The following is a 25,873-nucleotide window of genomic DNA, read 5'->3' on the forward strand; positions in this document are numbered from 1 at the left end:
TAGGATTTACTGAGGATAAAGAGCACACAGAGCAATAATTACCTAGGACTTCAAAGAATACTTTAGATGAAGTTAGCCATATAGATGATGGCAGTTTTATCTGTTAAAGTGTACATTTAAAAAACAAAAACAAAAACAGGGGGCGCCTGGGTGGCACAGCGGTTAAAGCGTCTGCCTTCGGCTCAGGGCGTGATCCCGGCGTTCCGGGATCGAGCCCCACGTCAGGCTCCTCCTCTATGAGCCTGCTTCTTCCTCTCCCACTCCCCCTACTTGTGTTCCCTCTCTCGCTGGCTGTCTCTATCTCTGTCAAACAAATAAATAAAAATCTTTAAAAAAAAACAAAAAAACAAAAACAAAAACAAAAAAGAAACACTTCATATTGTTTTAGACATGAGTCTCTATTCTCTTTCAGTACTTTACAAAGGATTAAGCTTTTGTTTCATCCTTTCCTAAAATGAATGTGGCTAACAACTGCTTCGGAGTTGCTAACATGAAGACTGTTGGTATGTTTCAAGGCAGAGGTCTTTCGGAGGAATACTGCAAGTGTGGTTAGTGGCTGAAAACTACAACAAAAAACTACAACAAAAAACTTCCAGCATTCAGTATGAAACAGGAGGAGGGGGCTAGTGCACCACCAAGTAGTACACTTAGCCACTTTCTTTTTCAATTAAGCACAGAGAGCAAATCAATTATCTTATTAATACTCTTCTACAATAAAGACAAAATATTGGTTAACCAAAATATGGAAAAAAATCTTCAAGTGAGTAACCTTTTTCTGATTAAGAAGAACACACTCTTAACTATTTCACACCAGGAATTATGCTAAGTGCAATGAAAATACAAAGTTTCATTGGACACTGACCTTAAACTACTTACTGTCTAATGGGAAGATAGGATAGGTATAAAAAAGAATACAGTAGAAAGTAACAAGTTATAAGAGTGGTAAAACAAAACAAAACAACAACAACCCTGCAGGGGTGCCTGGGTGGTTCAGTCGATTGGGCATCTGACTCTTGGTTTCGGCTCAGACCACAACCTCAGGTTCCTGGAATTGAGCTTCAAAATGCTTCAGGCTTTGCGCTCAGTGGGTAGTCTACTTCTCTCCCTCTCCCGCATTGCCCCTCCCCCGCTCATGCGTGTGTGAGCATGTGTGCTCTAAAATAAATAAATCTTAAAAAAAAAAAAAAAAAGACCCTGTATTGAAAGATCAAGGGAAGGAAGTGACTTCATGGAAGGGCAGCTTGAGATAGTGGGGATGGACCGAGACATATGGGATGAACTAAAAAGTATGGGATGAGGCATTCCATTGGGAGGGAGCAAGATCAGTAAAAACTGGCAAGTAATCCTTCATACGAAGTATGTTAACTGTACATGAACCCAGATAAGACAAATCAAATCCCCAACCCCCCAAAAAACAGCAACACAAAAACAAAGTAAAAAAAAAAAATTGAAAAAATTTAAGTGTCATTATAATTTTAAGAAAATTTCAAAATATGTTCACACCAATAGTTTAAAAGGAACTTGTTAGAAAACACTTCTATAGTTTTAGCTTATTACACTGTAAAATAAAAAAAAGTATTTCAAAAATAAAACAGTAACGTTGACATCAAACACAACTAAACAAGACGAGTAAGAGGGAAATGAAAACATCTGATCTCACTAGTCTCACCCCACCATTTAACTCTGCAGAAGGAATGGTGTTTTAATAGAAAGGAATGTTAACACAATAAGAGAACTGCAGAAAGTATAGAATGGAAATATTTATAATTGATTAAAAGTATGTATTTACAATGGCATTAAAAAGAAGAGTAAATCCTCTTGTATAACTTACCAACATAAAATGAGCAGTTGGAATGCAATAAACTTTCAGTCCATAAGCGACAAAGTTCACTTTCAGTCAGAGCTTCAACTCCATAACAAGCTTGATATTCCACTTTTGGTAGTACATAAACTGGAAATTGCTGAAATGCAGGGTTATACTTTTTCAAAGCTCCATTAATTTACTCTTAATAGCAAATACATTTGCCTATATAGTTTTGCCACTTCAAAATGCTTTCAGGTAATCTTATTTTATCCTTTCAAATACAGTAGAATTCAGACAGAAAGATGGAAAGAACCCTTGTTAGATGTGGGCAAGAGGTGGATAGATAAGAGATCCTGAACCAACAGCTCTCCCCATCTCCACCCAAAATTCACGTATCTCTCTACACATGCACACATTTTATTAGGGAATGTAACTGATAGTAGCATCCTTGGAACAGAGCCTATGATACATAATTGCCCAAAGGTTCAAAGCTGAATGCTAGAAAGCAAAGACTGTTATACTAGTAAATCTCAGAGGATAAAAAAAGGTAAGAATTTTTTGCCCCTTTAAAGCATGAGACACATGGTCTCAGGCTCAAATACTCTTGAGCAGCTTGTTTTCATTCTAAGAATGAAGGTATAAGCATTAATACCTACATTAACACCTGTGAGTGTCTTTATTTTGATTAATACAAAAGCTTTGTTACGAACACTAACTACCTGGTAAAGTATCTACTCAGAGTTTATTGGTCAGGACACTAAATAGATTAAGTAAAGTAACTGCGGCCATTACTCATGTAAAGGAGGATATGCAAGGAAATCCATGCTTGTGAAATAATGTTAGTCATGTTCACTGTGCTCATGTTATCTCATTTCTGTCAAAGAATATTCTACTCGTAATAGTAGTCTCTTCATTTCCAGCTGCAGAAGGAGAAATGATTTAAGAAATTTATTCAAAGTGATATAGCTAGTTTGTACTTTAGAAATTATACTAAGTTGCCACTATTCATATACTTGAAAATATTTCATAAATGTTTCAGAATTCCTGATTTTCACAAAGTGGCAAATTTAGTGGGCTTGGAACAATGATGGTGGTAAGAACAATTCAAATCCAGTAAAATTTCTGTTAAGCTTGGTTCATATGATTACCTGTGAATGGTGTAAAACTCTTTTAAAGCAGTATTTATTCAATTTCAATTTCAATGTATGTATGAATAACCTGGTGAATAACTTTGTTAAAATGCAGAATCTGAGGTGAAGAACAAGATTTTTTTGTCTTTTTTTTTAAGCTGAACTATAATTAATGTACAGTTTTATATTAGTTTCAAGAGTACGATATAATAATTCAGCAATTCTATACATTAGGTTTTGCATATTTGATAAGCTGTTGTTCCAGGGGTCAAACCTTGAGTACAAGGCCTCTACAGTGTCTCCTCAATTTAAAAAAGTTAAATTATAGTTAAGATAAATTTACTGGTAAAAGCATTTTATTATATAAGAATTCTTCAGCAATTGGTAATCTGCATTTAACAATTATAAGCTAGAGATAAAAAATGGAGGTCAAGAAATTTGCTCAGGGACAGAGCCAGTTTACTGCAGAGTTGAATAACTGATAAAGAAAATACCCTTTTTGGATCATGAGTAGATTTTCCTTGATAATACTGCCTTATATCTATGAAACTAAGTCCTGAATCTGGTTTTAATTTCTGTATGTATTCTACTGCCACCTCCAGGAAGCCAAGGGAAAGAAAAGTCTGAATTTTATGGTAGTATTCTAAAATTAAAGTGAAAATTTAAATTCAATCAAAGTTTCAAACTATAAAAATTAAATTTACTATTCCTTTCTCCCTTGAATGGTAACTCCTATTCTCCCCAAATGAAAGCTTTTCTTGGTTCTGCCTTCCAATTTTTCACATGAACCTTTTAAACTTTTCCATACATTCTTAAACAGATATTTCATAGCTAGTATCAGAGGTTGAAGAGATTTCTAAGTATTTTAAAGCTTTATCTAAACAAGTTGGTTTTTAAGTAGTACATATCAAGAGAATATCTTTCTTACCTAGAGTTTAAATAGTGCTACTTTAAAATTTCTCAAACTACTGCTTAAATTATCCTAAAGTTCCCTTCCTTAATAATACCATGCTCTCTCGTCACTCCTCAATTCTTCTCATTTACTTAGTACCTTTTTATTTTGTTTCTAGGATATAAAACATTTGGGAGAAACAGATAAATAGGACATGATTCCAAGGGAAATGCATTCTGCTAAGGGATTTAAACCACGTGTACTAAACTATTACATATAATAAAAGGTACAATATGATAACCATTCACTGAAAATTTTTAAATTTTACTCTGGGTTTGACATACTAAAAAACATAAGGCTCCTCCAATTTAGATATTCTTTGGGGATCGACTGTTTTGATATATTTTGATCAAGAGTGATAAACCTATAAGATTTTATCTCAACATTTACAAACTGCACTTAGTGAACTGAATGACAATGTCCTTAACAGGATGTCTCTTTCAAGAACTGATGTAGTATCTGATATTTCCCTAAGCTATTCTTTCTTAAGAGATACTGGCCATCAATAGTTTCTAACTGCTGTGAGCTGGCAGATCAATACAAAGTAGTATGAGTTCAAAGGGTAGAAAGTGAAAGAAATGAGGTTAGCCCCCAAATAAATCAGAGAGATAAATAAAAATTAAAGAAATAAAACACAGAAAATACAATACATAGCACTGACACTACATATATTCAAGATGTATATGCAATAGCCATTAAATTGATCATAATTAAATATAAATGAGATGGGAAAAATTAGCAAATAAAGTAAAATCTTTTAATTCAGAGAATATTAGCATTTAAGAGCAGACTAATACAAAATCTTTAGTATTTTGTTATTCCTTGACTTTCTCTTATAAAAAACACTATCCCATACATTAATTCAAAACGATTTAGTTTCTAAAATTTAAAGTCTGAACTACTGATAAAAAACAAATTATAAGAATTAAGAATTTAAAAATGTATTCAGAATCTTCCTTCTATTTAACAAAGGATAACAGCATCATCAAGCAAAAGATCCTCCAGGTCCACTGGAGTCTGGTGGACAAAGATCCTAGACCCTGATGGGTTAGCCTTAGAGTTTTTTCATGGAACACCAGCCCTGCCTCCTTCCTTCCTTCCTTTCCTCTTCCCTTTTCCTTCTGCTCTCCCTCTCTCCTCCTTTCTTCTTTCTATCTTTTCTTTCTTTCTTTCTTTCTTTCTTTCTTTCTTTCTTTCTTTCTTTCTTTCTTTCTTTCTTTCTCTCTCTCTCTCTCTCTCTCTCTTTCTTTCTTTTTTTCTTTCCCAAGTTATTCCTTAACATGACAAAGCAGTAGTCAGGGACCTGATCCACAAGGGTCAATGAATCACTATTTTTGATCACCTGATTCCTAGCCCCTAGTAACATTCTAAAGCGTTCACTGAGGATTCTCATCTGGTAGTAGGTTAGGGAGCAAGACACAGAGACACCAAAATTAAAAAAAAATAATAATATAAATATAAATAAATACACAATGATAAATGTACACAAAAGAAAAAATTCTCTTAAGTAAAAATAAAAGGAAAGACATCACTATAATCAGTTATAATATAGAGGCTCCTCTTTATTTACCAGAATTCAGTGGTCACACACACAAAAATCAAACTAATCTGAATGAGAACTTCAAACATCAAATACGGAAAACTGTTTAAAGAACCAATTACTCAAACTGTAACAAGAACTTTTTAACTGAAAAAAATTTTTTATATCAACCCCCACCCCCCCCAAAAAGAACAGTGGAAAAAGAAAGGAAAACATTTGCTCTTCTAACAATTCTGGGAAGACTTCAAATGTGTGTGAAAGCCTACCTTCGAAAACTTGGACTTTCTACAATGAATAAAGAAGATCCCCAAAGAAAGAGAAAAAGGGGCTAATATGTCACAGTGGAATTCCAAATTTACAGAAACCAGGAATATATGTGCCAGTCCAGGTCAAATCTACGATGGTGCCATTTTTCATTAAGTTTATAAATTCCATGTAAGAATGTTACCGGCATTCAAGAATTTTATGTTTAACACTTTCCACTTCCCCTTATTAAAAGTGTTTTCAGTATTTTACTAAAAGAACAAAAACAAAAAACAAACAAAAAGCCCCAGCTCAACCTGGAAAAATTCCAATAGTGATCAACAATTTAAAATTAAACTTCATAACAATGGCATGCTAAATATCTGCTGATTATCTACTTATACTACCACATCCTAACTCCCCAAGTAACAACTTACTCTTCTGATTTTCTTCCGCTTTTTAGAACGTGGTCTGGTCTCTATCCTCTGGACACTGCATCGCACAAGTAACAACAGGTCTTGCAGGCTAAATAACTTGTAAACAAAATTTCCTTCCTGGGGAGCTACATATTCTGATGTATCTTCAACATAGTCCTGTAGTTCATATGGCAATCCTTTAAAAATAATTATATTTCTCATTTTTATTTTAAAATACATTAGCTCTTTATCCATCAAATTCAAGATAAAACAATTCAATTATCTAGTTTTACGTTTCTATCAACTTCAACTTTCTATTTTCTCTGAGTTGAACATTTACACTATTACCATTTCTGTTTACTTTTACTGGAACTGCAGCCAAGAGGTGAGGACAAAGCTTTAACTACTACCTTCACTACACCTAGGCAAAGTTTTTAAATTCGTAAGACAACATATGAAGAAGAAAAAAGTTTTAAAAAAGTAATGTTTTTTCTAATCTAGGCAGAGCTGAGGTGCAGTTTTATATCGATCTCAGAAAGTGAAAAAGTATAAAACTACAGTCCAACACCATGAATTAGTAAATTCTGGACTCATAAATGTTTATGATTATTTTTGATCACTTCCCCTTCATCAGTTCAGTGAGTCATATTACCTGTAGTTACAGTAGCCACTGTGCAGGTTGGATAAACATAGGTTACAAAAATCCATACAACTTCGCACACGTATTTATAGAGAAGGTTCTGGAAGCTGATACACTGATCAGTACATTGAAAAATGAAATATCAATGACCATGTAAATATTATAAGACAGGTCATAACAAAGAGAAAGTGAGGGAATAAAGGAGAAAAACCTAAGGATAAGGAAGAGGCAAAACAGTTAATATAAAAGTCTTTGTAAATATTTACTTACGTCCTTTTGGCTTCTGAAACGCACAAGGCCATACAGATTTTGGCCAACTAGAGGCATCTGAAGGAGCAGAGGATTGCTCCAAAGCAGGAGGCTGTTTAGAATTTTCCAAATTCATTAAGGGCAATTCAGGTATTTTTCTGGAAATTGGCTTTAGGAGTTCATCCTGCATTTTTAAAATTTCTCCAACTGGATCAAATTTTTTATATACTCGTTTGATAGGTTTTTTTAAAACACATGACTCTTCAGGACTACAAGTAGCATTAGTCTGATTACCTACAGAAGGCTGTGCTGAAGAAGAATTGGGGCTAGCTGGTTTAGAACTTAAATTAGAATTCATATCGGTTGTCTTTCCATTACTATTATTTTGACACTCTGTATCAATGATTAAACAGTCTTCATCTGTATCACTATTGCAAAGAATTACATCTTCACTTCTTACTGCTTCTGAGGTAACAGCCTTTTCCTCTGAATTGTCTGAGTTCTCTGGAACATTTAGTTTTTCAGGGGCATATACCATATCAGTAGCCAAATCATTTTTATGAGAGGTTTCAATTTCTGTAGAACTTTCTAACTGTAAGGAATCAGCTGTTTTCAAGTCATTATCCTGCCCCAAAAACTTGTCAGAATTTGATGCCCTTTCACCACATGGTACAAATCCCTGATCATCTTTATTTTTGCACTCTTCAGGGCCACCATCCATACCAGTCACCAGCTGTTTCTCCTTTTGCAACTGTTCCATCAGAATCTGAGATAAACTTCTAGAATGAGCAGAAATGTCTGGTGCGGTTGGTACCACAGATGTGGTTGCTGTGCTGGGAGCCATGGGAATATCTGTTGTATTGGGTACTGTGGAAGTGCTTGCTGGACTTGGTGACTTTGATGGTTTGGTGGTGTTTACTCCAAAAGTTTCAAGTTCTGTGACATCACCATCAAAATCCAGGTCCAAATTTTCAAGGGTCTCAATTTTTCGGCACTCATTAACTTCATAAGACATCTTAAGAAAATATATTGGTAAACTGTTAGCAGGTATTCCAGGACACACCTCACCTATCTCTTAATGCCCCTACCCCTCACAAAGATAGTCCATGCTCTTTAAAAGCAGAAAGAAACATCTAATGGCTTTGAAAGGTTCTTGCTTAAGATAATGTCAAACTACTAGCAACTAATTTATTCACTCTTCCCTTCCCATTAAAATGGTTTTTTTAAAAAGAATTCAAGAGTTTAATGGATCACTTTTTTCTTGTTTTCAAATTATTTTTTAAAATTTAAATTCAATTAATTAGCATATAGTATATTATTAGTTTCAAAGGTAGAGTTCAGTGATTCATCAGTTGTATGTAACACCCAGTGCTCATTAGATCACGTGCCCTCCTTAATGCCTGTCACCCAGTTAACCCATCCTCCCACCCTCCTCCCCTCCAGCCTTCCCACTGAAATGCTGATGAAACACAAGACAAATCTGCCAAGTTGTAACAGCACAGGAAATAGGGAATACTTGTAAACCTGCATAGCTCAAAAGGAATTTCACTAATCAAAAAACAGAACCACAAAGAACAAATGTGGGGCCAAATAGAAAGGTAGTAGATTGTTCATTGATACCCACTCCATACACTCTTGCAGAGACACCTGTATTTAGCTGATCAGGAGGAAAGCTTCTTTGCCACTATGAGGAAGTTGCTTTCTAATGCAGCTGGAGAAGGGTGACCAGCCTCTGATGTATCCCTAACATCAACAGTGACTTTCTATACCTACTCAGAGAAAACTCTAAATAATATGGACAGGAAATGATTTTATTGTATTCTGGGACATGAAACCATTGAGGTTGTAGTTTTTCATGTACCGTTTTGGTAATGGAAGACTATAGACAGCTTTAATTTATTCAAGAATAAACTGCCCTCTCCCCAAACAGCAATAGATCTCTCCTCAATCTAGCAAAGGACTTTAGATAAATACTAAAAAATCTGGTTACAAGCTATACACACCCACTATCCATACAGTTTAGGATCTGAGGGAGAAATATTCTAACAGCAATCACACAGTGAGTAAGAAAGAACAACCCCTGTAAGTTATTCAACCTCTCTGAACCTCTATTTCTTCATCTCTAAATAGTGATAATAGGGTCATCTTCTTGGATTTGTTCTAAAGATTAAATGAGAACTTGTAAATAGAAAGTTTCTTGGCATAGTCCCTGGCACATAGAAAGAAACTTCTCAGTAAATGGTAACTCTTATAAAACAGACCACCAGATTCAGTAAAATAAATAAATAAATAAATAAATAAATAAATAAATAAATAAATGTAAACCATATGCTGTTTACATGAGGCATTCTTACACAGAAAGGTTAAAAACAAAACAATGGGACATAACATCAAGAAATGGAAATAAGACACAGCAATATTATGTGTTAGACAAAGCAGAATTCAATGCAAAAAGCATCAGACAAAGGAATCCTATATTGAAAAAAGATGAAATCCATGAATAGGTAATGAATTGTGACATGCCAAATAACTTCAAAATATGTAGTCAAAATTGAAAAATAAAAGGAAAATTAACAGAAACACAATTGTACTTGGTCAACAGTACACTGTCTCTGAGTAAAATAGGGATATAGGAAGTACGTACACTATTAAATGAAACCAATATATATGAATGACTGAAAACATATATATAGACTGCGAAGATATACCTTTTCCCTCCCAAGAATCCAAGGGGCATTTCCAAAGATGGACTACAAATTAACACATAAAGAAAACATCAATATAGCACAAAGCAGAATCTGCTAAGATCTTACTCTCTGTTTAGAAGGAAATAAAATTAGAATTAAGAAAAAATGTAAACAAACAACAATAAACTCAAGCACTTGGACCTTAACCCTCCAAACTGTTGGATAAAAGAAGAAATTAAAAATAATTGCAGATTAGTTAAAAAGCAACAGAAAATAGAACACTGATGTTAAAAATCAGAAATATCATTCACAGCCTTTCTAGAAGAAAATACTAACATAATTATAATAAAATGAATAAATTTAATAACTATAAAACCAAAAACTAATGAATTCAAAAACAATGGTCTCATCTCTAACAGAACTTAGATAAAATTTTAAATATCATTTATCTGTAAATACTTCAGTATGCAGCTGTAAAAGGATTCTTCTCTAAAACATATCATTAGTTATATCAATAGAAATTAGTAATTCCTTAATGTCATAAAATATCTAATCAGTGTTAAAATTTCCAAGTCTGATAAATGTCTTTTTACAACCGTTTATTGGAATCAGGATCTAATCAAGATCCCCACACTGTATTTGGTTGACATATCTCTCAATTTTCTTTGTCAAATTCCTCTCCCCCATATTCTGCCAACTCCCATATCACCAGATATTTGTAAGAAAAAACAAGTTAGTTTATTCTGTAAAAATTTCCAATTCTGGATTTTAACTTCTGCATCCCTCTGATGTCATTTAACACATTCTTCTATTCCCTAAATTTCCTATTAAAACAATCTAGTAGTTTTATTAGATTCAAGTACAGTATTTTATTGTTGTTATTGTTGTTGTTTTTTAACCTGAATATGGTGGTACTGTGTACTTCCTACTTCAACCAGGATGCTAATGATGTCTGGTTGTCTTTCTTCTTGTAATATTACAATTGATCTGCTGGTTCATCAAGTGTCCTCAACTTAATCTATCCATTATGAAACTCCTCATTGATCTAATGATTTTAGGAGCCTCCACTGATGATTACTGCTTAGATTCACTATTTCATTACCAGCTGCAAAATGGTGACAGTTATAGTCTATCATTACCCTAAAATATAGTTTGTACTAGAAAGGCAAGACAAATCTGGTATTTTTTCTTTTTATAAACAGTTTTTAGAATGACTTTATGCACTCGCACCCTCCAAAGGTGACTAGTACTTTTTTTTAAAGTATCATTATGAGTTCAGGTGTTTTAACATATTTCATATGTTTAATCCATTGCAGTCATTCTTTGTCATGTCAAAGAATGACACATCTCTGGTCAGTAGGAAACCCTCCAACTGGCTCTGGCATCTTTTTGATACTATTCCATTATTATTATTATAGGGCTTTACTTAACTTCTTTAAAGCTTTTATTTATTTATCTCTGAGACAGAGAGAGAGAGAGAGAGAGAGAGAGAGAGAGAACGGGCAGGAGGGAGGGGCAGAGGGAGAGGAAGAAGCCCGCTGAGCAAGGAGCCGGATGTGGGACCCTGGGATCATGACCTGAGCTAAAGGCAGATGCTTAACCGACTGAGCCACCCAGGCATCCTGGGCTTTTACTTAACTTCTTGATTGGCATTTATATCTCTTGTATCTCTTCTATCTCTGAAATTCTTGGTTCCTACTATACACACAATTACTTGTTTATTTTACCATACTATCTAATGTGTTCAAAATAACAAAACTAATATCATTTCTAACATTATAGTTGCTAAAGGCAGTTAAGATTTTTTGGCAGTGGGGCGCCTGGGTGGCACAGCGGTTAAGCGTCTGCCTTCGGCTCAGGGCGTGATCCCGGCCTTATGGGATCGAGCCCCACATCAGGCTCCTCTGCTGGGAGCCTGCTTCTTCCTCTCCCACTCCCCCTGCCTGTGTTCCTTCTCTCGCTGGCTATCTCTATCTCTGTCAAATAAATAAATAAAATCTTTAAAAAAAAAAAAAAAGATTTTTTTGGCAGTTCTTTGTACTTAGGATATAAGTCTTTAGGGATGTATAGTCAAATTAATAAGTTTCTAATCATTTAAAATAATTCACTGAGTGGTTAAACCACTAACTTGATATACGGTGGATTAATTTGTTTCATTCCAGCTTAGGTTGGCTTTTATAACATTTCAAAAATTTGTTTTACGGACATGTAAAACATTTATATGACTCAAAAGTCAAAACTGTAAAACAAAACACATTTAGAGAAATCTAGATGGCATCCCTGCTTCCTCTACTTTGTGTCTTCCTTCCAGTTAACCATTTTCATTTGTTTTAGGTTTATTCTTTACTATGTAGGGTTTTTATTCTTTTTAATATAAGCACATATAAGCAAATAAGTGTATGTGGGTATATGTTTGTACAACCCCCTTCATAAATAAAAAGTAGCATATTACACAAATGTCTTCTTCCTTGCTTTTTTCACTTAACAGTAATATCTAGGTATCATTCTACAGCTGCCTATCTATAGCTTTCTCATTCCTTCTAACAGCTGCATGGTATGCTACTGAGGATGTAGTTTATCAATATCCTATTAAAGGACATGTGGTTTGTTTCCAGTCTTTGGCTACTACAAACAGTGTTGCAATGAATACCTTGCACATACATTCTGCTCTTTTCCTAGTGTACTTCTTTTTCTCTGTGTTTTTTTTTTTTAAAGAATGTATTCATTTGTCAGAGAGAGAGAGAGCGCGCGCGCACACACACACACACACACACACACACACACACAAACAGGGGGAGTGGGAAGCAGAGGGAGAAGCAGGCTCCCCGCTGAGCAAGGAGCCCGGACTTGGGATTCAATCCCAGGACTCTGAGGTCATGACCTGAGCCAAAGACAGACAATTAACCAACTGAGCCACCCAGGCATCCTGGTAAAATTTTATTTTTAAGTAATCTCTACACCCAAAGCAGAGTTCGAATTTACAATCCCAAGATCAAGAGTCACATGTTCTACCATTAGAGCCAGCTAGGCCCCCCTCCCTAGTGTACTTTTTTTTTTTTTTTTAAAGATTTTATTTATTTATTTGACAGGATAGAGACAGCCAGCGAGAGAGGGAACACAAGCAGGGGGAGTGGGAGAGGAAGAAGCAGGCTCATAGCAGAGGAGCCCGATGTGGGGCTCGATCCCATAACGCCGGGATCACGCCCTGAGCCGAAGGCAGACGCTTAACCTCTGTGCCACCCAGGCACCCCTCCCTAGTGTACTTCTAAGCTACATTTCTAGAATTGAGATTTCTAGGGCAAACGATGAACCCATTTCATGTTTTGTGGGTACATCTTCCTTCACTTGACTATGGAAATGTTATAGCAATTATCTTTTTTTCTCTAGTACTTTTATAAGAACTTCCATCAACAATCTTCTATTTTTCATCTTTAAATTAGGTAGGTTCTCCTGTTCCTATGGGAGGACAATCCTGTGTAAGGGCATACCAAGACAGCTTTCTGATCTTCACGGCTCTAAGCTCATGCTCCACTGCTACTACAAGGTATGTATTTATATATGTAGGTAGGTAGGTATGCATGTATGCATATAAACTTGTGTGTATCAAGTACATTCTGAAATCTGCTTTCTCTATTCCCCTCTCCCTCAGTTATATGAAAACTTCTCTCATCTTTACCTTTAATGGCCTTGTTTTGCTCAATATGAACTCTACTACTAGCCTGAGTGAAGGCTTTTGTTTTGGAAGGGGCTTTGGTTGGTTAGTTTCTAGAGTTTTTAGGGATCAGGGCATCTCAGAACTCTTAATTTCCTAAGTGCCCTTGGACTCATCTATCTCCTTAGAGCCTATCCATATTATTTTCACTTGTTTTTCTTTATTCCTTCTTGCATCTATACCATGCTCCTTCTGTCTGGGATTATTTTCCTTGTGCCTGAAGAACATCCAACAGAGGCGGTCTTCTGCTAGCAAACTGAGTTTTTATCTGAAAATATCTTTAATTTTTTATTTAAAAACACTTTCACTGGTTAAAGACTCTTAGTGTAGGGGCCATTTTAGCACAATACATTGTTCCAGTGTCTGCTGGCTTCCATTGCTGCTGCTGACAAATTACTTGCCAGTCTAACTCTCAGTCCTATAATGGTAACGTGCCTTTTGTTTTCCTGGTGGCTTTAAGATTTACTTATTTATTTATTTTAGAGAGAGGAAGGGGAGGGGCGCCTGGGTAGCGCAGTCGTTAAAGCGTCTGCCTCCGGCTCAGGGCGTGATCCCGGTGTTGCGGGATCGAGTCCCACATCGGGCTCCTCCGCTGGGAGCCTGCTTCTTCCTCTCTCACTCTCCTGCTGTGTTCCCTCTCTCGCTGGCTGTCTCTCTGTCACATAAATAAATAAAATCTTTAAAAAAAAAAAAAAAGAGAGAGAGGAAGGGGAGAGAGGCAAAAGGAGAGGGTAGAGTCTCAAGCTGACTCCACGCTGAGCACGGAGCCCAATGCAGGGCTCAATCTCATGACCCTAAGATCACTACCTGAGCTGAAACCAAGAGTTGGATGCTTAACTAACTGTGCCACCCAGGCGCCCAGTTTCTGGTGGCTTTTAAGGGTTTTTTCTTTGTTTCCAACTATTGCTTTTGTCTGATTATCTCTTTTACACTATTCTTCTGGGTAAAACTATACATATGTTAGATGTTCTCACTATATCCTCTACATCTCTTACCCCATTCTCCCTATTTTCTATTTTTTTGTGTCTGTGTTTCATTATGGACAGTCTTCTCAGACTCCTCTTCCAGTTTATCAATTCTCTTTTCAGCTTTATCTAAGGTACTAATAAACCCATTTACAAATTCTTAACTTACTACATTTTTCAGTTTAAAATTTTTTCTTTAGCTCTTTTTCAAATCTACTCTTTTAAAGTTTCTAGTTCCTCACTGAAATTTTCAAGCATGGCTTTAATTTCCTTGAATGCTGTGTAATTAAACAGAGTTGGCTAACAGTTTGTGACTGGTAATTGCAGGATCTATTTCCATGAGTCAATTTCTTTGGTCATTGTTTCTGATGGTTCTTGCTCATAGTATTTAGTTCAGTTATCCTTATGCTTTCTGAATGCTTTATTTAAAAAGTTAACTATAGAAATAATTTAAGGCTTAAAATGACATTATGCTCCTCTAAGAATTATTTTCCTTTGCTCTTACTAGAGACAATAGCAATCTGAAACATCTAATCCAAGTTCAAGGCCTGAAAACTCAGGCTACAGTCTCTGAGAAAGTGGATTTATTTCTAGTTCACTCTTACTCCTGGGGGTAAGGCTGGGGTACCAACCTTGAACCCCTGTAGGGTTCAAGCCCTTGGTAGAAAACCAAACTTTGACTTTTGTCCCCCTAGTCTTGTGATGCTGCCAAAAGCATAGTTCATTTATTGCTGCCCTTTCAGAAATGGCAAATACCATTCAGGGCAAAAATGACTCTGAGTGAAAGACTTACCTCTCTGGATTCTGGTCTTCTCTAGTATCTCAGCCCTGTAATTCCTCACTATCACGTTAGCTCTTTGATGATTCTAAGAAAGAAATTTTCATGTTTTGTCCAGCATTTTTAGTTGTAATCAGTAATGGTAAAGCTGAAAATTACTTGGTTTGCCATTACAGAAAGAAGTTACTCTGTCGCTTTTTATCCCTTTTAACCTACTTCATGTTTCTTCATAGTGCTTGTTACTTCCTGACACTCACCTCACACCAAGTACATAAGATAGATTTAAAAATGTAAAAAAAGAAAACTCAAATTTTGGAAGTGCTTTATGATATTACACCATAAATATATTAAAGGCAAATGGCAGAGAAAAATATAAACAAATATTAAAGACAAAAGGCCAATATTCTTAAAATAGTATGAGCTCTTAGGTATAAATAAAATTTAAAAAAATGTTTTTCTATTTTATTTTCTAATTTTGTTTGCTCTTTCACTTTATTCAAGTCTCTGTTCATATTTTCTGTCCTTAGAAAAGCCTTCTTGATTATCAATTTAAAATAGTCCCATTGCCATCTCTTTACCCTAACCTACTCTGCTTGTTTGCTATGGTTTTATTAATTATGTGCATCCTCTATCACTAATGTAAACTGCGAGAGAAAAAGAGACTTTATTTTTATTCACTGCTGTATCCTCAGTGCATAGGACAGTATCTGCTCAATAAATATTTGTAAAATGAGTAAAATGAATGAAGTTTTGTCTAAACACGAAATAATAAAAATAGTATTTATGGAGCGCCAAGCATTGTCCTAAATGCTTTACTTGTATTAACTCACTTAATCCCAAATAATCCTGAGTTAGGTACTGTCATGAAACCCATTTTACAGATGAGCAAACCAGAAACAAAGAGAAATTACGAAGTTGCCTAAGGTCACTCAGCTTCTGAGAATACTGAAAAGGATTAACAATCTGGCCAAATACTTTTCTGTACCAATCAAACTCATCTATTCCTTTTCATACTTAAAAAACTCTTGAATATGAATGAGGCCAATTAAATAAAACCACTGTCATGATTACCACCACCACTGACTAAGTTTTTACATATATACTAAAGACTGTACTCAGCATTTTACATATAATATCAAACTTTATCCTTACAACAGTCTTTTGAAGTAGGTATTACCATCTTTCTTTTACAAAAGGAGTTAACTGAGGCTGAGGGAGGTTAAATTAGTTGTTTAAAGTCTAGCTTGACCTGGGGTTCAATTTAAGTTCCAATCTAAAGCCTTGATTTTTAACTACTAGATTTAAAGACTTGCAATAAAACTTTATGCTTCAAAAAGATAAAGAAGTACATTCCCTTAAAAAAAAAAAGTAGGCATTACATACTTCCATTTCAGACATATAATCTTCTGGTTTGTCCATAAATACTGCAGAGACTGGAACAGATGTGTTTTTGGACATCATGAATTTTAATGGAACTTCATGGAAGATTTGATTTCTCTCTCTCATTGTCATTTTCTTTTGGGGAAGTGGTGAATTAATATAAATTACTTTAACCGGTTTTGAACCTTAAAACAAAAACAGCGGAAAGAGGGTAATTAGTGTCTAGCTCTATTTCAAAACAAACAAACAAACAAACAGGATGTAGGACAGAAAGATCACCAAACAAAGAAATATAGCATAGGAAAGTGTAGCACATCTCATGTATTTGCCACCCTTGAACTTGTGATCTTTAATGTCCCTAACAGATATAAGGGTGAGAGAATTTGGCAAGAAAAATATGTTGTCTTTCTAATAAATTTTAAAAAAGGTTTTCTGCTTTTTATCTCTTATATTTTTACTGTCATTATTACTCAGTTCTTATAGGACTATGTTTTCAAGAAGTGATGAAATTCACCCACAGAGAATATATTACATTTACCTCTAGTCTGTAGTTTTTTTTCATTAGATATTTACTATATTTACTATAATTGTTATATATAATAACATGAATTCTAGAAGATATTAACTTTACTGTCCAAAGAAAAACTATCCTATGCTTCCAAGTATAGGCCTATTTTAATTCTGAATTCCAATACCAGACAAGTAAATAAATCTTGGAAACTCACCCATTTGAGGTTGTCTAATAAGGTATTGAATTTTCATTTCGATGAAAGAGAACCTCATTATTTCATGTATTTTTGGCTACCCTAAACCATAACTATTTCTCTCTCACCCCCCCCATACAAATACAAGTTTTATAGATCTAATTATTCATGCAGGAGTATGAACTCTATAGCAGCATTATATATTTAAAGTTCTACTAAATGTAAATGTAAAATTCACATCCTCCTTAAACCAAAACCTAAGATTTTTTTATTTGACAAAAGACCGCCTATGTTTAGATAGCTGATAGAACTGTTCCAACTCCTCTTTTAAGAGCATTACTTAATATGGCAAATCACAAACCTGCAACGGGTATTACTTGAATACACACAGGAATTTCCCACTGTTCCTTGTAGTTTGGTCCATGATTATTTAATAATGTAAATAATGATTGACTGGTTAGAGCTATCTGAGGGTGATATCTTGACACAAGCTTCTCTGCATTTGGATCTTTGCTAATATCCTGAAAAACAACATACAATTTGTTACTTCATTATATTTATTGGAAATTTCTTTGATGAAGTACTGAAAAGAAAGGAGACATTCAAGAAGGGGAATTTATTTATTTTTTTAAGATTTTATTTATTTGAGAGAGAGAGAGCATGAGCTGGGGGACAGGAAGACTCCCTGCAGAGCAGGGAGCCTGACGTGGGGCTTGAACCCAGGACCCTGAGATCATGACCTGAGCTGAAGGGAGGCACTTAACCGACTGAGCCACCCAGGCACCCCAAGAAGGGGACTTTAAAACAATAAGATCATATGTACTTTATGAGGTACAGACGATTACTTGGGAAAATCCAAAAGTACTTTCCTACTTACATAATGCATAGCTGCAGCTGTTTTTTCTGGTGTCTCAGTGGTAGATATGTTATCTTTTGAGAGTTGCAACTTCACAGGCATTGAGGGAAATACGGTTTTCACGTATTTTACACTGCCCTAAGAAGAAAGGGAATGTCTTATTGCAAATATCACATGTATTTTTCCCCTAAGAAAACTATCTTTTCATCATATGAAACTCTTAACTTAAAATGCTCCACTCTACTTTAGAGCCTTCTTAAAGCCACGACTTCCATGTTTTGCTTGACAACCTACATATATGTTTTTTTTCCAAAAAAATCCAAGGCAAGGGTGCCATGCCATTTTCCTTACCACTTTACATCCTAACCTCTCATTTTATGAGGTACAAATATAACAGAAACTCTAAAATATCTTCTCTACACACACTTACTTCCAATGATTGTGAGTAAAATCATTTAAAAGAAAAGAGGTTCCCTGCTTACATATGTTGGAACATTAAGAAAGATGAGATATGAAGAAAAGAAAACCAATAAAGTTGGTAGTGACATTTAAAAAAATATCAAATATTGATATCCATAAAACAAAAAGACACATTTGCATTGCATATTTTAAAAGTTATATCTTATTATTGTTCAAAACCTAAACATAAATATTGTCTATGTGAAATATAGGTGATGTTTCAGACAAAAGTACGTTTCTACCTTCATCGGTAAACCTTACCAATGCGAGAAGAGTTTTTTCTAACTTTAATCCCATCTCTATTCTGAATGGGAAGAATCCCATTAAGCTGGTGACTTCATGAAGAGTATAGAACTCTGGATACTTCTTCACTTGTTCAATACAAGCTCTTAAAATTTGCTAGGAAATAAAAATGAAGAGAAATTCATTTGTATCCTACTTCCCTAATAATACAACAAAAATAATTTAGTTATACGTGACTATATAATTATTCATTATAAATATTAGCCTCATTTCATTAATCAAACTTCTAATAATGCAAGCATAATGTATATTCCTTGAGTTAATCTCTTGTTTTCATAACAATTCTTTTTAACCTAATTTCTTAAAAGATTGATATTAATAATACTAAAATTAGCAATAGTATTAAAATTTTAAATTAAATAAAAAAGATGCATCATATTTTCTGTGCTATTTAAGAAACTGTCAAGGAAATAAAGCCACGTGAAAATGTCAACACATTTTCTTGCAGTAAAAGCAGTTACATGACTAATTAGAAATAAATAAGTTTAATACACTAGAAAGATTCCGAAGCACGATGAATTAACAAAGTAGTTATCTAACAAATCACTCTAATTTACAATCTAAAAAAATAAATAACAAAGTTAAAACTAATTAAATTTAGTATTTTCTTCTCACCAAACTTTTCAAAATACTAATAACTTACCAGGAAATATAATCAAGAAGGAAATAAAATTCACAGCTTTACTCAAGCAGAATATATGACATTGTGATAACATGTAAACAACTCAAAGATGCACAGTGGTTTTGGCTGAGAGTGGGGTTATAATTAAAAAACATATGTATATCATCTTCAAAGAAACTTATTTTTTCTTCTACTGTCAATGAATCTAATCTGAACCTTTTAGAATTTGCTTTATATCACAAAAGTAAATTAGCAATAAGCATATCTTTGTAATCTTTATATCCTCTTTTCCTTCAGACATTTATAAAATTTGTCAAGTTACAAATTAATAACTTTACTCCAGTCTCTTTTCATCTAATTTCATATCCGCCTCTCCCCATCCTCACTCCCTGCTGTCTTTCACATTTTCCCCCTCCATCCATTCTTTTCAACACTGACTTTGGTATTTTATTCAGGATATTACTTGCAACTAAGGCAGATGTGGGTTAACATGGAAAAGTTTTGTTTGTTTTTTAAAAATCCCAGTCAACTGCAGTCAGCTCTGCATAGTATCTTTGCTCCTCATTTATATTAGTTAACTTCCACCCCTAGCATTCCCACCCTATAGCAGTCATCACAAGAACTTGAACACACGTGCAAAAGAAAGCAATACATAAGAACTATATGACATAGAGCCTATTCTAGTTAGATATTTGCTCATACATCTTTCTTGGTAAAACTCTGTTGGATGTTAGTGCTTGTAACTTAAGTTTCACTTAATTCAGTGATTAGGGAAAGAGAAAGTCACAGGAAAATCTAACACAGTTTTACTCTTATATTCAGATACATTACTATATATTATTAGAGATATTTCACAACTGGTAGGTATTAAGCAACTATAGGATCATTACTTGATATATTTAAAAAGGGTTTTAACTAATAATTTATTTGTCTTTGAAAAACAGCTATGAAGGTTAAGAGATTCTGGCTGTTTCCCATCACCCAACCACCAAATATTATTTACCATTCAAAATATCTTGAAAACTAAATACACCAAAAGCACATGCATGTACATAATACAGATCTATCATTACAAAGAAAGGTGAAAATGACTCTGTTCCCTAGATTTTATTTTGGGCCAGAAAGGAAAAATATGGTATCATAAATGTTTGAAACGTAAAAACATAATGGACACTACTTCTGGCAGTGTGGTAGAGTACGTATACTTTGAAGAGAGAGCACTTCTATCCAAATCCCACTACATACTGGATAAATTACAACTAACAATTTTCATGCATGACTGGGCTTGGTAAAAAGCAGAAAGAATCTCAAGGACCATAAGTAAGTAAATAAACCCCAGACATCTAGAGTGAGAAGAAACAGGAGCAGAAAACCCATGAAAGATGAGGTATCTTGAGGTCAAATGCCTCTAACAGTGGGAAGATCAGGTGAGACACTGAACATGAGACTCTTACATTTAAGGCTCACAAAACAGAGATTTGAACTGTTATTTGTACACTCATGTTCAAAGCAGCATTATTCACAACCGCCCAAAGGTGGAAGTAACCAGAGCATCCATCAATGGATGAATGGATAAGCAAAATGTCCAAATACATACAATGGAATATGTATTCAGCTTTAAAAAGGAAGGAAATTTAGAAACATGCTATTAGAAACATGCTAGAACATGGGTGAATCTTGAAGACATTACACTAAGTAAAATAAGTCACGAAAAGACAAATACCATAAATTCCACTTACATGGGGTTACCTAGAGAAGATCAAATTCAGAGACAGAAAGTAACATGGTGGTTTCTACAAACTGGGAGGGGTGGGAATTGAGGATTATTGTTTAATGGATGTGATAAAATAAGAAATATGTATTTGGTCTTTGTCCTTCGTTCCTAACACAAGGCACTTAAAACCCTAGGAATTTCCTGAGTGACAAGAATGAATGTCTTTTGTATGCTAATGACATGACTCCTGGCTCCTAGAGAACTTCAGGATGGGGGATGGTTGCCAGAAAGACCAGGGCATGATTAGAGGGCTGGAGATTGACTTAATCACCAACAGCCAATAATTTAATCAATTATGCCTAGGAAACAAAGCCTCTATAAAAACCCCTAAACTATGGGGTTCAGAGAGCTCCAAGGTTGGTGAACACTTGGGTGCTGGGAGGGTGGTATGCCTGGAGAGGGCGTAGAAGCTCTGTGCCCCTTCTGCCATCTCTTGCCCTGTGCATCTTTCTCTTCCATTTGGCTGTTCCTGAGTTGTATCCTTTATAAGTTAGAATAGTAAGTAAAGTGTTTTCCTGAGTTCTGTAGCAAATTACTGAACCAGAGGAGGAGGCCATGGGAACCCTAGGCCTACTGTCCAGAGAGTTGGATAACTTGTATTGGTGGATAGTGGTGAGAATAGCTGCCTTCCAGAGAGATGGAGAACTGGCTGGTGTGGGGAAAACAAAACAAAACAAAACAAAATAAAACACGTATTTGGTATGAAAAGTGTTTTTAGCAGAAACAGTTCAGAAATGGGTAGAGAGTCTCAGTTTTGCAAGGTGAAAAGCATTCTGGAGATTGGCTATATAACAATATGAACGTACTTAATATTACTGAACTGCACACCTAAAGATAATGAAGATAGTAAATTTTAAGTTATGTGTATTTTACCACAATTAAAAATAAATTTTAAAAAAGGGAAGGGAATTCTTTTTTTTTATTTTTAAAGATTTTATTTATTTATTTGACAGAGATAGAGACAGCCAGCGAGAGAGGGAACACAAGCAGGGGGAGTGGGAGAGGAAGAAGCAGGCTCACAGAGGAGGAACCTGATGTGGGGCTCGATCCCAGAACGCCAGGATCACACCCTGAGCCGAAGGCAGACGCTTAACGGCAGACACTTAACGACTAAGCCACCCAGGCACCCCAGGGAAGGGAATTCTGACACATTCGACTTGAACCTTGAAGAACACATTATGCTAAGTGAAATAAAAATCACAAAAGGAAAATTACTGCACTTATGTGAGGTACCTAGAAAAGTCAAATTCATAGAGCTAGAAAGGAGAATGGTGGTTGCCAGGGACTGGGGAGAAGAGGGAATGATGAGTTATTATTTAATGGGTACAGAGTTTCAGCTTGGGAAGATGAGAAATTTCTAGAGGTAGATGGTAGAATTATATTTACGAGAGTATAAAAAGTATTTTATGCCATTCAACTGTCCTTAAAAATGGTTAAAAATTTATGTATGTACATTTTACCACAGTTAAAGAGGGGAGAGAGGAAGATGGGGCAGGGACGGAATGGAAGACAGACTGAGGTCTAACCTAGCGATGGGACTCCCACGAAGACAGAGTTGAGAAAATAAACGTGAAGCAATAATATAAAATGGCTGAGAATTTTCCAGAACTGATAAAGGACAGGAATAACAGATACAAGAAACATAATGAATGAAGTATGATTTAAACACACAAACATTGTAGTTTAACTGTAAAATACCAAAAATACAGAGTAGTCACAGAGAAAAGACAGATTCCCTAAAAGAAAGGACAAACAGGGCGCCTGGGTAGTGCAGTCGTTAAGCGTCTGCCTTCGGCTCAGGGCATGATCCCGGCATTCCGGGATCGAGTCCCACATCGGGCTCCTCCGCTGGGAGCCTGCTTCTCCTCTCCCACTCCCCTGCTGTGTTCCCTCCCTCGCTGGCTGTCTCTCTGTCACATAAATAAATAAAATCTTAAAAAAAAAAAAAAAAGGACAAACAGATGACACACTTTTCAAAAACAGGAGCCAGAAAAAGTAGAATTATATCTTCAGATTGAGAAACAAAACAGTCAACTTAGAATTATGCATGGAGTAAAACTATCATATAAGGAGAACAAAATAAAAATATTTTCAGATAAACTGAAAGATTGTTCATCAACAAGAGGCGGTCATCAAAGGAACATCTAGAACACAAAGCATTTCAGGAACAATAAGGAGGACCTCAGAATGTGTATTTGAGAAGAAGAAATGGAAAGCCAAAAATCGTCAGAATTTGTAGATAAATTAAAACAAACACTGTTTATATAAAATAATAATGTAGGTTTAAAAAAGAGACAGCATTAAACATCAGTCAGGAGGGATGTGATGAAAGTCAAAATGCTCTATGGTCTCTGTAGATACATAGACTAATAGAAACAGAATAGAACCAGAAACTGACCCACACATCAATAATGACAAGGCAATTCAATGAGGGGAAAAAATCACTGTAAAAATTCAAGGGTAACCATTAGGAGAACAGAAAAACAAAGAATAAGTTCCAAATCAATACGGAGAGGAAAAGAAGGAGAAAAAAAAGTCAATCCTCTTAAAAGACGTAAAATTAGAAAGAACTTTAGGAAAAGACAAATGAAATGACAAACATCAATTATAATGAAGGTAAATAACTAATCTTTCTAGTTATAAGGCAAGAGATGTCAGATTTTATTTAAACAGAAAAGGAAGAAAGGCAATATAGCTCAACACTATTTTAAAAGATATTTGTAAGGGGCGCCTGGGTGGCTCAGTCGTTAAGCGTCTGCCTTCGGCTCAGGGCGTGATCCCGGAGTTCTGGAATCGAGCCCCACATCGGGCTCCTCCGCTGGGAGCCTGCTTCTTCCTCTCCCACTACCCCTGCTTGTGTTCCCTCTCTTGCTGGCTGTCTCTCTGTCAGATAAATGAATAAAATCTTAAAAAAAAAAAAAAGATATTTGTAAAATACAAGTTCTACAGATGTGAAGAAATCCTATTGATATCCCACCTAACTCTTCTGTAGAAATTGACAAGTGGATTCCAAAATTTACATGGAGATCCAAAGGACTAAAAAGAACCAAACAATTTTTAAAAAGAACAAAGTTGCAGGACTTCCCCCACATGGTTTCAAAACTTAAAAGACCAGATGGCAGAGGCATAAAGACAGATTTATAGATTAATGAAATAAAATACAGTCAGGAAATCGACCCACACACATATCATTGGTGACAAGGCAATTCAATGAGGGAAAAAAATAGCTTTTTCAACCAATAGTGCTAGGCAGAGTTTCTCAATATTGGCACTTTCCACATTTTGGACCAGGTAATTCTTTGTGGCCATCCTATAACACTGAAGGGTATTTAGCAACACCTTTCGCTACTCACCAGATGCCAGAAGTACTCCTTCCTCAGCTGTGACAACCAAAAATGTCTCCAGACATTACCAAATGTCCTCTGGGAGGCAAAATCACTCTCAGGTGAGAATCACTATGCTAGAACTAGATAGCCATATGAAAGAAGAATGAACTTTGATCCAAACATCACATCTTGCACCATAAAAACTTGAAATGGACATTCACATTAAAGTTAAAGCTATAAAACCTCTAGATCAGGGTTTCTCAACACAAGCATTAGAGACACTTTGGGCTGGATAATGCTTTGTTGTGGGAGATGTCATGTGCATTGCAGGATGCTTAGTAGTATCCCTGGCCTCTAGCCAATAGACACCAGTAGCATTCAGCCACTTGTGACAACCAAAAATGTCTCCAGAGATTGCTAAAATCCCTGGGGCAGAGGTAACGAAGTAAAAGTGATCCCAAATGAGAACCACTTGGGGTCAGCAAAGATTTCTATGCTTGAACACATAAGAGCATCAGCCATTAAACATTTTGAAAAATGAGACTTCATTATAATTAAAATTCTGTTCTTTGAGAGACACTCTTTAAAACATTAAAAAAACATGTCACAAACTGGAGAAAACTACATATATAATAGACTTGTATTCAGAATATATACAGAACTTTCAAGACTCAATAAAAATAAAAACCAATAAAATCAGCAAAAGATTTTAAAACATCACTGTTTTAGGGAAATGCAAACTAGAACCATAATGAGACACCACTACATACCCACGAGGTTGTTAAAACATAAAAAGATTACTTGGGAAAGCAAACTGGTGCAGCCACTCTGGAAAACAGCATGGAGTTTCCTCAAAAAGTTAAAAATAGAACTACCCTAGGATCCAGCAATTACATACTCGGTATTTACCCAAAGGATACAAAAATACATATTTGAGGGGGTATAGGCACCCTGAGGTCTACAGCAACACTATCAACAATAGTCAAACTATGGAAAGAGCCCAAGTGTCCACTGACTGATGAATGGATAAAGATGTAGTGTGTGTATACATACACACGCACACACACACATATATACATGTATATACACATATGTAACACACACATTATACATACACAATGGAATACTACTCAGCCATCGAAAGAACGAAATCTTGCCATTTGCAATGATGCAGATGGAGCTAGAGTGTACTATGCTAAGTGAAATAAGTCAGAGAAAGACGAATACCATATGACTTCACTTACATCTGGAATTTAAGAAACAAAACAGATAAACATATGGGAAGGGGGAAAAAAGAGAGAGAGAGGGAAACAAACCATGAGAGGCTCTTAAT

General features: G+C 35.3%; 1 protein-coding gene across 4 annotated transcripts in view; it reads right to left on the reverse strand.

Moving 5' to 3' along the window:
* ICE2 (interactor of little elongation complex ELL subunit 2) overlaps positions 1 to 25,873 on the reverse strand; it is a 71,074-nt gene that overhangs the window by 29,536 nt on the left and 15,665 nt on the right. For all 4 annotated transcript variants that reach the window (XM_057306230.1, XM_026518606.4, XM_057306231.1 and 1 more), the window contains 7 exons: positions 18,777 to 18,914; positions 18,078 to 18,194; positions 17,562 to 17,721; positions 16,500 to 16,681; positions 6,996 to 7,989; positions 6,107 to 6,282; positions 1,832 to 1,961 (listed from right to left, as the gene is read on the reverse strand). In XM_057306230.1, coding sequence (XP_057162213.1) covers positions 1,832 to 1,961; positions 6,107 to 6,282; positions 6,996 to 7,989; positions 16,500 to 16,681; positions 17,562 to 17,721; positions 18,078 to 18,194; positions 18,777 to 18,914 — 1,897 coding nt within the window. The remainder of the gene's footprint in view (positions 1 to 1,831; positions 1,962 to 6,106; positions 6,283 to 6,995; positions 7,990 to 16,499; positions 16,682 to 17,561; positions 17,722 to 18,077; positions 18,195 to 18,776; positions 18,915 to 25,873) is intronic.

The sequence above is a fragment of the Ursus arctos genome, unplaced genomic scaffold (genome assembly GCF_023065955.2).
Source record: "Ursus arctos isolate Adak ecotype North America unplaced genomic scaffold, UrsArc2.0 scaffold_36, whole genome shotgun sequence".
NCBI lineage: Eukaryota > Metazoa > Chordata > Mammalia > Carnivora > Ursidae > Ursus > Ursus arctos.